This window comes from Akebia trifoliata, chromosome 8 (assembly GCF_017979445.1).
Source record: "Akebia trifoliata isolate Shusen 1 chromosome 8, ASM1797944v1, whole genome shotgun sequence".
Lineage (NCBI taxonomy): Eukaryota > Viridiplantae > Streptophyta > Magnoliopsida > Ranunculales > Lardizabalaceae > Akebia > Akebia trifoliata.
Genome location: NC_141382.1, coordinates 19,128,503 through 19,144,286, shown reverse-complemented (window position 1 = coordinate 19,144,286; position 15,784 = coordinate 19,128,503). Strand labels below are relative to the sequence as shown.

Genomic DNA, 15,784 nt, shown 5'->3' with positions numbered 1-15,784 from the left:
AACTTGAAACATTGAACAATCATCTCTGCTTCACTTCCAAGATGGAGTTCAAAAATATTGATGAAGCCCTCACTGATGAGTATTGGCTTCATGTCATATAGGAGGAACTTCTTCAATTTACTCAAAATAAGGTACGGTACTTAGTACCAAGGCCATCGGACAAGAATGTTATCGGAATCAAATGGATAGACAAGAATAAGTCCAATAAACTTGGCAATGTTGTTCGAAAAAAAACCCGTCTAGTATCTTAGGTAAACTCTCAAATTAAGGGTGTCGATTTTGATTAAACATTTGTCCCTGTTGCCATACTCGAGCCGATTCGGATTTCGATGTCCATAGCATGCTCCATGAAATTTAAATTATTTCAGATGGATGTCAAGAGTATGTGTCTGGATGGCAACTTAGATGAGGAAGTATATGTTTGTAGACACCCCATTTTTGCATCCGCCTGATTAATCAACTCGTCAACCCGATCGCAACGGTTCCCAATGATGGATGTTTATTCCAATGCTTTATTTTATTACTAGATATGTTTTAGAAATCCAGATGAGGTATCTCGAACTGACAAACCCCAGCTCTGTGCAAAAAAAAAAAAAAAAAAAAACCAACCTCAACCAAATTCAAGATTTTCTTAATGCAACTTTACCAATTAATCCAATCTGACCTAATAAATCATCATGCATCTTCATTGTGTAAATGATATATTAATGCCTAACCTCTTATCCACAGGTGGCCAAACGACCCAGAAAGAAGTACTTACCACCTGACAACCCTCCATATTTTCTACGCTCACAACCAATTATGAGCACTTCAGAGCAACCTCAGCAGACAGTGACAGAAGTAATAACAGATCTCACTTCAAAGCTAGATATAGTGGTGAAGGCATTGGAAAAACACGATAAGATTCTAGATCTGCTAATGGCAAATCCAAGCATCATTCAAGCTGTTCAACATCAGGCATCCGGCTCAAATCAGGCTATACCCGAACAACTGCAACAACAACCTCAGCAAGCACCGAATACCTTAACACCCACCATCCCTACCAATCAAGGACCACCAATTCACATTCATTGTAATCCACCACGACATGAGGTCATTCAAGAGGAAGAATGTGAATTCAGGGCAGCTGAAGTAAGGAGTACCACAGAAGAGAAACTTGCCAACAAACTCGAGGCAGTCGAGGAGGAGATTAGAAAGATGAAAGGCAAGGATTCCGTAAGTGGAATGAGATTCAGAGACCTCTGCCTATACCCCAATGCACCACTACCACCAAAGTTCAAGTGTCCTGATTTCGAGAAGTATAACGGCATTGGATGCCCTCTATCACACTTGAAGCTTTATTGTGGATCCATGTGCCAATTTGGGGATGACGACAGGTTGTTGGTTCAACTCTTTCAAAGGAGTCTGACAGGGGCAGCTCTTTCATGGTTTTCGCAATTGGATCACTCTCGAATCAAGAGCTGGCAGGATCTAGCTACGATTTTCTCAGAAGAGTACAAATTCAATACAGATATGAGATTGGACAGGAATGATATGGCAAAAATGACTCGAAAACCGAAAGAAAATGTGAAAGAGTATGCGCAAAGGTGGCGGGAATCAGCTTCCAAAGTAAAACCACCTATGACTGAACAAGAGATGAATACTATATTCATTTCTACTCTGGGCCATTCATTCTACACGCATCTAGTGGGTCATACAACTGCAAGCTTCTCGTCATTGGTCCAAGTGGCGGATCGAGTTGAAGACGGTATTCGGTCAGGTCTGATCTACGACTTGTCCAGTCTAGGGGCACCAGCAGGGGGGTCTACTCAACGAAAACCGGTAGTCTTGAACAAGAAAAAAGAAGAGGCACAAGTTAACAATGTACAACCTGTTCAACCTTTTTTCATCTCAAACCAGAGGCCGCCAATACCTCAGGTCCCTTTCAAGGTGAACCCACCTCAAGCTGCACCGGCTCCACCAGTATTTCAGTTTGGTCAAAATCCAGTATTCGGTCAGAACCCACAGTTTGCCCAGAACCATCAAACCGAGCAGCGTAGACCTAACAGAATCCCTCGAGTCTTCACTCGTCTGCCTATGACTCTATCCGAACTACTCCCAGCACTACTCAGGGGAGAATATCTCACTAAGAGGCAGCCAAACCCAGAGGCGATAAAGGGACCAGGGTACAATCCCAATCAATTCTGCGAATTTCACATGGGTGCACCGGGGCATGCTACCGACCAATGTTGGCAACTCAAGCACCAAGTGCAGAATTTAATCGATAGGAAAACGATCATCTTGGATGGTCCGGCAACCCAAGCACCTCAGCAGAATATCAATCAGAACCCGCTACCGACACATAATGGGGGAGGTATTGGGCCGACAGTCAATGCCATAGAGAGGGATGAACCAAGCTTCAATCCTTCAGTTTTGATAGCACCCATTGGCACTAAGGTTAGAGTCAATTTGAGAAAAGAACCAACATCACCAAGCATCAACGCGTTGCCACCAGATACGACCAACCAATCATCATCCCAACTCTCAATCAGCTTGGCCAATCTCACCATTCACTCCAACTCCCAAACTTCAAATCCTTCACGACCACCTCTCATTATACCCTACACATCAACAATTTCAAGTTCTACTGCTCGTCCACCTCTCATTATATCGTGCACCATACCAACGTCAGGCCCTTCTTCCCGACCACCCCTTGTCATACCCTACGCTACACCGACCCCTCAAACTTCAAGCTTTTCCTCTCGACCACCCCTCATCCTATCTTATACCAACCCACAAACCCCAAACACCCCTACATCAACCATCAAACCTAGTCCGCCACCTCTTATCCATGTAAAGCCAGATCCTCAACCCATGACCATCATGTTCCCTAAATCCTTCCCATACTGCTCCAGCCAAACCGTCCCATGGAGTTATGAGACGTTGATCGTAACATCTGCAGGAATTGAGAAACCGAAAGAGGCCATGGTAACAGACATTGGTCATATGACCAGATCAGGAAGATGCTACAAAATACCAGAAAAAGAACAAAAAAGGCAGAACGAGGAAGATGATAGAAGAAAAGAAAAAGGGAAAGGAAAGCTGGTAGAGGAAGAACAAACACTTCAAGGGGAACCAGAAAAGAAGAAGAGTAGGGTAACTGACAAGGAGGCAACAGACCTCCTCAAGCTCATTCGAAAGAGTGAGTACAACATAGTAGAGCAGTTGAATAGAATGCCAGCTCAAATCAGTATCTTTGACTTACTTTTAAACTCAGAGCATCATCGGGAAGCACTACTCAAAGTCCTTAGCAATGCACATGTACCTGAGACCACCTCACCAGAAGAGTTGGAAAAGACAGTAGGTCAGATCATGGCCTCCAATCCGATCACCTTCACCGAGGATGAGCTTATTAGCGGAGGACGCGGACACATTGAACCATTGCACATTATGGTGATGTGCAAAGGTATGATGGTAGCAAGGGTACTGATCGACAATGGTTCGGCTCTTAATGTCTGTCCTCTGCAAACTGTGCACAAGTTAAACGCGGATTTATCTTACCTCCGGCCAACTAGAAGGACCGTAAGGGCTTTTGATAGTAGAAAAACTGAGTCATTAGGAGAACTGGATCTCCCAGTCACTATCGGATCATGTACTTTTGAAATAACATTCGAGATCTTGGACATACCCTCGGCATTCAATCTCCTTCTAGGAAGACCCTGGATCCACACCGCAGGGGCAGTCCCCTCTTCCTTGCACCAGCGAGTCAAATTCATCATGGGACAGCGAATGATATCGGTCATCGCAGAAAATCTCATACCAGCCGATCGATCGCCGGATGTGCCTTATATCGATGTAGAAATAACCGGGGATAAAGAGGGGTTTCACGCCTTTCAATTTACATCTATCAATCACATTCAAAGGGGAAAAGAGAAGACAAGGGCAAGGTGGTCAAAAGCAAACCTAATGGTCGGACGAGTGATGAAAAGGGCGGGATATCGTCCGAAACAAGGGTTAGGGCCTAAAGGAAAAGGCAGGGCCACGTTGATCAGCATACGAAAATACATTCCTTACTTTGGTCTTGGATTCAAGCCTACGAGGAAAGACATCTCTGATATGAAGGATAAGAAGAGGGAGCTTCGACTTGCACGAAGACAGAACAGAGAGCCTAATGTGGAGAACTTGGGCAAAGTACCACATATCAACATCAGCTTCCCACCATCCTTGAAAAAGTCAAATGACTCGGCAGAACTGCCACCGACAAGTCACACAGGAGAACCAAGTATCGTAAGTATCAAGCCTGTTCAATTACAAGAAGACTCATTCGTTGAGTCCCCGCATTCCTTTACAGATGGCATGGACATCTTGTTCGGGGGGGATTCCGAATGGAGTCAAGAGGAAGAAGAAAGAGAGCCCGCCAAGGCGGAAGTCGCAACATGCGAAGAAGAAAAATCACCGTTCCCCTTTCAAATCGATTGGGGATCTGTCGTAATTCCACCCACCTTACAAATACCTACGCCGCCCGGATTTGACGACAGTCACTCGGAAGTGATGGTTATATCTGAACCATCAAGGGAGTCACTCTCCCAACTTATCCGCCCTGCACAAGAAGGGCAAGTTTTCAAAAATTGGGAGGAATACCCAATCACTTACGAGGCCGCCATGGGGTCCAGAATCCCTACGGCCTCCAAAAAAAAACGTCATTAGCAAAATCTCATCTGCCCGAGGACTATAATGAGCCCTCGTCCTCGGAGCAAGACTGTTTTGGGGGCTCACCTTCGTTGCTAATGAATTTGCATGATTTTTCTTTATCGTGTTTCAGGAATACAGATAGTCCACAAAATCCAAAAAAATCAAAAAGTTTTCAAAATCCAAAAAAATAAAAAATCTTTCAAAACTCAAAAAAACCAAAAACTCTCCAAAATTCAAAAAAATCAAATATTCTCAAAAATTCAAAAAAATCAGAAATCTTCAAAATACCCAAGGTTTTCAAAGAATTTTCTCAGTTGAATGAGCCTTGTGACAGAACAGAGTATGAAAGAGAAGAATACGACTTTGACCTCGAGCTCGACTTTGATCTCATGGGGATTGAAGAAGAGTTAAAGGAAGAGGTTGAATATCCTCCAAGAGAAATCAAAGAACTCATAGAACGTCACGAGAAGGGTGTTCAGCCAAATATAGAGGATACAAACTCAGTGAACCTAGGCACCGAAGAGGACCCACGGATCGTTAAAATCGGAGCCTTATTAACAATTGAGCAGAAAGAGGAGATGACAAAGTTCTTACAGCAGTACCAAGATGTCTTCGCATGGTCCTACCAAGACATGCCTGGTTTAGACACAGATCTAGTCGTTCACAAATTACCAATCAAAGCGGGAAGCAAGCCGATCAAACAGAAATTACGAAGGCTGAAACCAGAGTGGACACTTAAGGTCAAAGATGAAGTAATGAAGCAGTTCCAAGCAGGATTTCTCGCAGTATCCACTTACCCTGAGTGGCTCGCTAATGTCGTTCCTGTACCAAAGAAAGATGGAAAAGTACGTATGTGCGTGGACTACCGTGATCTGAATAAAGCCAGTCCTAAAGATGACTTTCCATTACCGCACATCGACACTCTGGTCGATAATACAGCAGGGCACGGTATGTTCTCGTTCATGGATGGATTCTCGGGTTACAACCAAATAAAAATGGCAGAAGAAGATCAAGAGAAGACTGCATTCATTACACCTTGGGGTACCTTTCACTATAAGGTCATGCCATTCGGTCTCAAGAACGCTGGGGCAACTTACCAACGAGCCATGACTGCCTTATTTCATGACATGATTCACAAGGAGATAGAGGTATATGTGGACGACATGATAGCCAAATCTAACCTCGATGAGGATCATCTGGTAAACTTGAAGAAATTATTTGATCGATTAAGGAAGTACAGCTTAAGGCTTAATCCGGCAAAGTGTGTATTTGGGACAACATCAGGGAAGTTATTGGGGTTCATTGTCAGTAGAAGAGGCATTGAAATCGATCCAGCTAAAACGAAGTACATCATAAATATGGAGCCACCCAAGTCAGAGAAAGAGATCAGGGGATTCTTAGGGAGAATTCAGTACATTAGTCGGTTCATCGCACAACTAACTCCGATCTGTGAGCCAGTATTCAAACTACTAAAAAAGAATGAGCCAAAAGAATGGAATGAAAACTGTCAAGAAGCTTTCGACAAGATTAAGAGATACTTGCTTAATCCGCCTGTTCTAGTTCCTCCTACATCAGGTCGACCTCTACTGATGTATCTTTCCGTGCAAGAAAACTCCATGGGCTGCGTACTGGGGCAACACGATGAAACAGGTCGAAAAGAGCAGGCCATTTATTACCTTAGCAAGAAGTTCACAAGTTACGAGGTGAATTATTCGACTCTCGAGAAAACATGTTGTGCCCTTGTCTGGGCATCACAACGGCTACGCCACTACTTGCTCAGTTACTCGACTATGCTCATTGCTCGGATGGATCCCTTGAAGTATCTCTTCGAGAAGCCGGCACTAACAGGACGCACCGCAAAATGGCAGCTACTATTATCTGAGTTCGACATCACCTATGTCACTCAAAAAGCCATCAAAGGACAAGCCATTGCTGACCACTTAGCGGAACACCCTTTGCCCGACTATGAGCCACTAAAGACAAATTTTCCTGATGAAGCCATCTTATTTGCTGAAGCCGAGAGCGACGATGAAGAATCTACTTGGAAAATGTATTTCGATGGAGCAGTAAATCAAAAGGGAAATGGAATTGGGGCAGTCTTGGTTAAGCCAGACGGAACACACATCCCCATTGCGGTTAGATTGAGGTTCCAATGTTCGAACAACGAAGCTGAATACGAAGCATGCATTATGGGGTTGAAAGCAGCAATCGACTTCGAAGTGGATGAAATAGATGTATTTGGAGACTCAAGTCTGGTAGTCTACCAGACAACAGGGGAATGGAAGACTCGAGAGCAGAGACTAGTGCCGTATCACGAGTATCTTGAAGATCTAAGTTCAAACTTCACCCGAATCTCCTTTACTTATATGCCAAGGGCTAAGAACCAGTTTGCAGATGCATTGGCTACTCTGGCTTCAATGATCAGCATCTCTGAAGATACCATAGTTGACCCTCTTGAGATTGGTATTCAAGATGAGCCAGCATATTGCTTACCTGTGGAGATCGAAGAACCAGAGGAAAAGCCATGGTACACAGACATCAAGGCATTCTTAGAGGATCGAACTTTTCCAACCGATGCCACAACGACAGACCGAAAGACTATTCAAGATTGGCAGGACAGTTCTTCTTGAGTAGCGGAGTCTTGTACAAAAAGTCGCATCACGAGGTCCTCCTCAGGTGTGTAACACAGACAGAAGCTCAACGCTTGATCGAGACCGTGCACGGAGGAGTATGTGGACCGCACATGAATGGACATATGCTCGCAAAGAAGATTATGAGAATGGGTTACTACTGGATGACTATGGAGAGCGATGGGTACCAACATGTTCGGAAGTGTCATTTGTGTCAGATCTACGCCAACAAAATCAATGCACCACCTTCAGAATTGCACAATATGACTTCTCCCTGGCCCTTCTCACTCTGGGGCATGGATGTCATCGGACAGATCAATCCTCAAGCTTCTAATGGGCATCGTTTCATCTTAGTCGCTATCGACTACTTTACAAAATGGGTAGAAGCAGCATCTTACGCCAATGTTACAAAGGGCAATGTCTTGAAATTTGTGAAGAACAACATCATATGTCGGTACGGCCTCCCAAGCGGGATAGTAACCGATAACGCCAAAAATCTCAAGAACAAAGACATGTCTAAGATGTGCAAGGATTTTCAGATCACCCATCACAACTCAGTCATTTACAGACCAAAGATGAATGGAGCAGTTGAAGCCGCTAACAAAAACATCAAGAAGATCATTGAGAAAATGGCCGTTACTTACAAAGATTGGCACGAAATGTTACCCTTCGCTCTACATGCTTATCGAACGTCAATCCGGACTTCGACTGGGGCAACGCCTTATTCATTAGTCTACGGAATGGAAGCAGTCCTGCCCGTTGAGGTTGAGATTCCCTCCCTCCGAATCTTAAAAGAAGTTGAATTGGATGAGGCGGAATGGGTCCAAGCCCGATTCGATCAGTTGAACTTAATAGAGGAGAAACGACTTTCAGCGATCTGCCATGGGCAAACTTATCAACGAAGAATAGCACGTGCTTATAACAAGAAGGTTCGACCTCGAGAGTTTGTACCCGGAGACTTAGTTCTGAAGAAGATCTTACCAATACAGGAAGATGCGAGAGGGAAGTTTCGTCCAAATTACGAGGGGCCATTCGTCGTCCAAAAGGTACTGTCTGGAGGAGCGCTGATTCTCACAGAGATGGACGGGGAAGTCTTTCCGCAACCGATCAATGCTGACACCGTTAAAAAATATTACGCTTAAAGTCATTCCTTGAAATGAAGAGAGGCCATCTTTCCACTACCTGAACAACTATCTACCCTTAGTTAACTCTTTTGAGCCATCACATTCATTTCTTAACCCAATACCGGGGCAAGTCACCACAAAAAAAAAAAAAAAAAATCGCCAAAAGTCAAAACAAAAATACCAAAGTATACTCCTGGCCCGCATGAGGATAAACTGTGAACGGCTAAAAATACAAAAAAATCAAAAAGTCAAAAACCTCGAATGTCTGATCTTAAGCTCGACCCAAATCTCTTACCTAAACAAGTTCGTGTGACAATGAGAGGAGACATAGATCATATTTTCGAAACAAAAACAGACAAACCCCATGTCCAATCTACCCATCAATAAATTCAGACTCAGCCTTTCTTATATCCTTTCACAACCCTAGCCTAAGCCTATGTTTTGTCCTATTTAAAGTCCTTTCAGATCAAGGAATGGCTCAAGGTAACTCGATCACGGTGGAAGCATGTCATGAAAAACATCGTCAGGGTATAATTGATTTTGCTACTTAAGTCAGATTTCAAGCTACCAAAGTCGTTGGAAGACGCGAGAGGGGAGACCAGATCGAATATTTGAAAAAAAAGAGCGACTCGAAGTGTAGAGTCATTAATCTCGAAGCTCAACTTGAGTCACCGTACCATGAAAATCGTCGGAGGAACTCGAGAGGGGAGTCCAGATTTGTTACTCAAGAAAGAACGCCACTAGAAGAGTAGAGTGTTCGATCTCGTAGCTCAACTTGAGTCACCAAGCCATGAGGGGCACGGAGAAATCAAGGAGGTATTCAAAGTGAAAATCTATAAAGTAAGCATAGACTGAAAGGGCATGGTGAAAACCCGTCAGGGCACTGTGAGTAAAAAAATCAGGCTATGGCAAGATCAAAACCACCGGCACGATGAAAACCCAAAAAGGGCGTCGATGCGCAAAAATATGGAAATCGGGTCTGGTGAAAACCGTAATTGGCGCCAGGGGCAAAAAATGAAAAAAAAAAAAAAAAAAAAAAAAAAAAAAAAAAAAAAAAAAAAAAACAACAAAAAAAAAAAAAAAAAAAAAACAAAAAACAACTCCTGGCCCGCAAGAGTATAAACTGTGAACGGCAAAAATCTCGAAATCCTCAAAATTCTAACGAATACAACGAAGATAACTGAGTCAAAATTATCAATCTCGGGGATGACTCTAAAGAGGCTAAGGATTAGCTGACACTTGTATCCTCGACATTTGGCAAAGGCACCATGATCGTTAACTTTCAGAGTTTTCAAACACAGTTTGTCACAGATTATTCGACAAAGGGAATCTTTTAAAACCTAAAACAAAAAAAAAATGCATCATCAAAATTACTATTCTTGGCCTATGACGAAGAATCTAGGACTTTTCTTAAAATCAAGTGTTTTCGAAAGCAGTAGATATATCTGAGGCCACTATGTAAAAAAAACCTATTTCATTCATTTCAAATAGTGTTACATCATTATCATTAAAAGCAGGGTACAAGAAGGAATAACGGGCAAAGTACCACTCAAGCATTTCTCTGGCAAGCGTAGAAGGCAACAAGCCATCCTCTAGGGCTTGACCTGAGCAGCTTGGTCAACGATGATTCTCTTCACATCCGAGGCTTGATGACACACCAAATACTCAAATATTATACCATCATGCAAGTCTTTCTCAAGGATGGTCACGTCACACTAAGCTCTCTCAAGATGATCCTATAACTTCCATGAAGGGGAAACTAAGTTCGAAATGCAAAATCAAGGAGGGAAAAAGAAAAAATATCTCAAAATTGCATTGCATGGTTCAAAACGTCAATCACTTCCAAAAATCATAAAAAATGGTATCTAAGATTTCAAACGAGCTCCGTGCCACGAAATTAAGGGTTTCAAAAAGGCTAATCCTGTCAGACCCCGTGCTTGGGTAGCCACATTTTACAAAAAATTCTTCAATCCATCCGGCGTTGTTAATCGTCATGCAATAAATTATTTCGGATTCGTGCAAATAAAGGGTCTAATTTATTCTTTGCAGTTCTTTGCAAGCAACTCCTGCAAAGAGGGGCAGCTGTAGACACCCCAATTTGCACGAACCCATAGGAAAATCCAAATTTTTTCGAATTAATTTCGATTTAGAACTCAAGTTCTTTGACGGACCCACATTGCTATTTTGCATCATTTTCATGTATACATGCATCATCTCATATCATCGCATGCCCATACCTTGTCCCTAATCCACCTAAACCTATGCCCATCACCCAAACCCAAATCCAATTCCATATCCCAAACCCAAATCCAAGTCCATGTCCTAACCCAAAACCAAGTCCATCCTAAGCCCAAATCCAAGTCCATATCCCAAACCCAAACCCAAACTCAAGTCCATTCTCTCACCCCTTATATGATGACACATGTTGATGCCTCATAAGCCCCCAATACCCAATGCATCATCTAATTGGAGGGTCAACTTTCCCTTTGTGAAAACTCAAGAATGCCCTTCTCAAAAAAGTTTAGTCAAACCAAAAAGGTTATTTGGTCTTTGGTAATAATCCATAAAGGTGAGGGAACTTCCCATTATGCCCTCAAAAGGTGGGAATCTTCAAGTACATACATGGAGTTCTCTCATTGGTCCATTTCAAAATTATACTTCCACCCTTGCTTTATTTGTTATTTACAAATGAACCAAAGTCTACTTTTCACCTACCACTTCACCTTTACACATGTCATCCTCTTATTCACCCTCCCAAATGTGCTTTTGTTTTCCCATTGGTCTATTTCAAAACTACACTTCCACCCTTAATTTATGAGTTATTTACAAATAAACCAAGATCTACTTTTTACCTACCACTCCACCTTTACACATGTCATCCTCTTATTCACCCTCCCAAATGTGCTTTTGTTTTCCCATTGGTCCATTTCAAAACTACACTTCCACCCTTGCTTTATGAGTTATTTACAAATAAACCAAGATCTACTTTTTACCTACCACTCCACCTTTACACATGTCATCCTCCTATTCACCCTCCCAAAAGTACTTTTGTTCTCTCACCTCTATTTACCAAAAAACCAAGGATCAAAGCATGCTTTTAGGGTTTCTTCACAAATGTCATCTTTACCCTCATACAAATGGAAAATCCAAAAAGAAATAACCTAAATCTCATGTCCATTTTCTTTATTTTTAGGGTTGGACCACTTTATCCCCAAAAGTTATCCAAAAACTCTATAAATACCCTCATTTTCCATGATCAACTCATGCTCTCAAGCCCCCATCTCTCAACCTAAAACTCTACCAAAATCTCTACTCATCTCTCATCTCTCAACTTCCAACCTCCAACTCTCTCATCCTTTAACTCTCAAGTTCACTTCTCAAGCTCAAGTTCATTCAAGACTTCCAAGGGGACAAGGTGGGATAGTAATTATTTATTTATTTTCTTTTATCTTGCATCTTCTTCTTCTAACCCTCTCTTTTCTTTTTTAGAAACCCTTAGGATGCAATGGAGAACCCTCCTTCATCCCGAGTAGATTGAACCTCAACCTTGGGCCTGGAATGCTTGAGGCGGTTTGGTCGAAAGGATGGAGGTTGAAGCCCTTTTTAACCCACTCTCATATCATGCATCATAATGTACACTATACACACACATCACACATGTTGGCTATGATGAAGAAATGTGTAACTCTCTTGATGGGGTTAAAACACTAAGTTTCTAGCTAAACATGCATGCATTAAGGTTATAGATCTAAGAGAATTCCTTTCATGGAATTTTTCTAAAATCATAAACCAACATTTCAACTCATGCAAAAGTGTGTTGACGCCATAGAATGTCTTTTTCTATAAGATATCTCTTATGTCAACACCAACATCAAAATCTCTTCCAATGAGGTACATACACACTATATGCACCCACCCACTTCATGCATCTCATGCATTCTACTTGTTATTTTAATCATTTTCAAAATGGCCAAATCTAAAGGTAACCACCTTAGGTGGAGAGAATGGGGTGCTTAACACCTTCCCCATTCTCTAACCGAATCCCCTTACTTAGATCTTAGGTAGACCATACCTTTTCCATGATTGAGAGTCACTACAATGCCATAAAAAAATAGTTTTCAAAATAATCGATTCGGGTGCCCATTCACACCCATTTACAAAAAAGAATGGTGGCGACTCCAAACAACGTAGCATTGAGGTTCAAAGGTGAACATTTCTCATGTCTACACTTCCTATCAAGATCTATCGCAAGCCAGTCCGAGTTAAACCTCGACGAAGAAGGCAAAGTCGTCGGTGTTGTCGAGCTCCACGTGCTCACCCCATTTAACCTAAATTTCCTTTTCGTTATCTTGTTCTCCCACAAAAAATCAGCAAGTGGGTTTGTTTATAACCACTTGGAACCTCATCCAAATCGTAAGAGAGTTGTTGTTTGTCATTAGAAAGGTGAAGAACACTTCCATCAAGGGTTTTGCAACCAAACCGATTCGTTTGGCATTCAAGCTCCACCAAATTCGATGCTCCAGACCGCCACTCCTTCATTTTCAAGCTGGCTTATCGTGTCCAACAACCACAAGAGTAAGGGATTCTCGATTCTTATTAATAACCGTAGATTTCGAAAAATTGCATTTAGGGATCTTTCAAAACTTTTGTATGTTTTAAATTTATAGAATGTCGCTTAATTTACTTCAAATTCATGCTAGAAATAGTTATGTTTGATGTGTTTTATCATAGTTTAAATGTTTAATTCGTGGGTGGGTTAGTAGAATTTAAAAGGAATGAAAAACTCGAAGAAACAAAGAAGAAAAATTGAAAAATTCGTAAAAATGAAGTTTCTGTCGGTTCCACCGTGAGTCGTTGTGCTCTAGTGTCACGGCCCTATTCTTTCGAAGCAAGGTCGTGCGGCACAAGAGGGTCAAATCCACTTGCAAGCCTGTAAAATGATCGTACACCACACACACGTATATAGCAAACAAGTAAACGAGACAACACGAGGCAAAGCCCGGAGGTAACTTTGTTGATATAATATTGATTATACGGTGCAACGCGTTATAAAAGCAATAGATGCGTTACAAGCAAATGATGATCCTATGACACGCGGGACTTCCACGGAGCTGGGCTTCAAGGCTTCAACAACGTGGGTGTAGGCCGGGGATTGGGATAGCACTGACACCCTTCCTACAAAGTGTATGCTAAGTCTTTACTAGGTTTCCAGAAGGAAACATCAAAAGTAGAGGTCGGTCATACTCCCTTATTACGAAAATGCCACTAAGCTAACAAGTGTGCCCTAGCACGGGGCTGACACGTACCCTAAGCTAACAGATATGCCTTGGTACGGGGGCTGACATGGCTTCATAACGAGCCTTACATACTGTTACATGAGTGCTCCCGGGTAGCTCCGGGGCGAGCTTATACCTAACTCTAGGTGACAGATGATGTGGCCGTTACATCTAGGCACGGTGCTACCGTGAGCCACTGTGAAAATTTAAAAGTGCCCGAAAAAAATTTTGGATGTTGTTTTTGGATTCCTCATGCTTTTAACATGCCAAATCAACTAATTATGGCCCCCGTAACTCCTTCAAACAAAGTGGAACAAAAATAAATAAATTTTCATCACGATAGGAATGTTTTAAGTATTCATGTGATATCTTTTGCATTTATTTGAATTAGGATACAAAATTACATGGCGCTTCTTATATTATCGAGGGCCTTCATTTACAAAAACCCATTTTCAATTTTGACGACTTTGAAAAATCGAGTTTCCGACACTTAGCTAAATTTTCATCAATTTTTTCCAGTTTTGGCAGTTTGCCTTCGCATACTTATTGGGACCCTGTTTTAACAAAAATTGGATAGTTTTTGATTGAATGATAAAAGTTTTTTTTGCAAGCTTGAAAAAGAAATACTTTGTTCGAAAAGTCGAGAAGTAAAAACATGGTAGAATGGGAAAGGGATGAATCGGTAAAATGTCAGAATCATACCGAGGGGTGATGTCTGCATTTTACATTGTATGTTGTATGTAGGTTGGTGAAAGGATATCCAGGTTATTAATGAAAGGGTTGCATGTTTATTTAAATTTATGTTGGTGTAGAGGCTCCGAGTATTGTTGTTTATTTTAGGCCGGGTGGCCACAGTTGCATGGTAGGAACTGGATATCCATTCTCAACCCTGTTCTGTTAATTTCTCTTTTATTTTAAATGAAAACCAATATATATATGTAGCTATTTTGTGAGCTGTTAATGGGTCTGTGAATGCCTGAAGGGATAGTGCGTTACATCATCCGGAGGGATGTACGGTAGGGACCACCAAGCTCATACATGGTATGGGACGCGTATGAGAGTGGAGTCACAACTGGAATCCGGGTCCATTCCTTTCTTATCTTTACCAGTGAACGTGTATTGTAAAGGTGGTCGTATAAGAGTAGAGTGTTATTTTGGGAATCATATGCACACCTGATAGGCATAGATAAAGATAATTAGTCAGTGATCACTAACAATCTAGTAGTAATCGAACGTTCTGACACATTTAAAAGAGACTCATTGCTTACTGTCACGTCAAACGGCCAGCCTGAGCTGGATAAATGGTCCCGCAAGCGTGGTAAACAGCGACCAACCACAAAATTAGGAACTACGATGTTATTGAGGAATATCATGTCCCGACTGGGAGCGATCCAGTCGTGAATCCCAACTCTTTAATTCCAATACTCCACCAATTGTACTATGTATATGTTGTTATATTTCGAAGTATAAACTGAGAAACATGTCTACTAATTCAATGTTGTCAACTATGTTTGTATAAGATGAAAAATGTATAATGAGTACCGATGACTGATGTGATGTAAACTTTTAAATTGTTTAGCTGCACATCCCATGCTATATGTACCAGTTAATCGTATTTTCTCTTGTAAAACTTTGCATATGTTAAACTGTTCAGCATGCTTACTCGACCATGTTTAGGGGAGGTTATTAGTAGGAATTGGTTGTAGACTTACTGGGTAACCAATGTTACTCACCCTTTCTTTCCTATTTTTTTTAGTTTCAGTACTTGCAGTTACCGAGACAGGCGCAGAGTCGTTAAGTGAGGAGTATCTAATCGGTCAGATCGACGATCAGAGTCTATTGTTTGGTGAACACTAGGGCTACACCCCTTAATGATGTCAGTTTCGTCCAAGATGTATGTAGATTTTGGAGTGAGTGTTAGGTTTGTATTAGAGTAAGAGTACTTTGGAAATCTTGTATATTGTTAAACTTCCGCACTCTGATATACTCATGTATTAGATATTTTCAGTCTTCCGCTGTTATTTTGGTGTTGCCTTTATATATGATCAGAATTTGTGATATATTAGATTACGATGTTTTCGAG

At 41.7% G+C, this 15,784-nt stretch overlaps 1 protein-coding gene across 1 annotated transcript in view; it reads left to right on the top strand.

Moving 5' to 3' along the window:
- The first annotated feature begins 801 nt into the window (after positions 1 to 801).
- LOC147396338 (uncharacterized) overlaps positions 802 to 15,784 on the top strand; it is a 30,320-nt gene continuing 15,337 nt past the window's right edge. Inside the window, 7 exon segments of the mRNA XM_086450094.1 lie at positions 802 to 1,072; positions 1,127 to 1,536; positions 1,900 to 1,986; positions 2,839 to 4,266; positions 5,151 to 6,731; positions 6,807 to 7,272; positions 7,275 to 8,347. Of these exon segments, the coding sequence (XP_086306220.1) occupies positions 802 to 1,072; positions 1,127 to 1,536; positions 1,900 to 1,986; positions 2,839 to 4,266; positions 5,151 to 6,731; positions 6,807 to 7,272; positions 7,275 to 8,347 (5,316 nt within the window).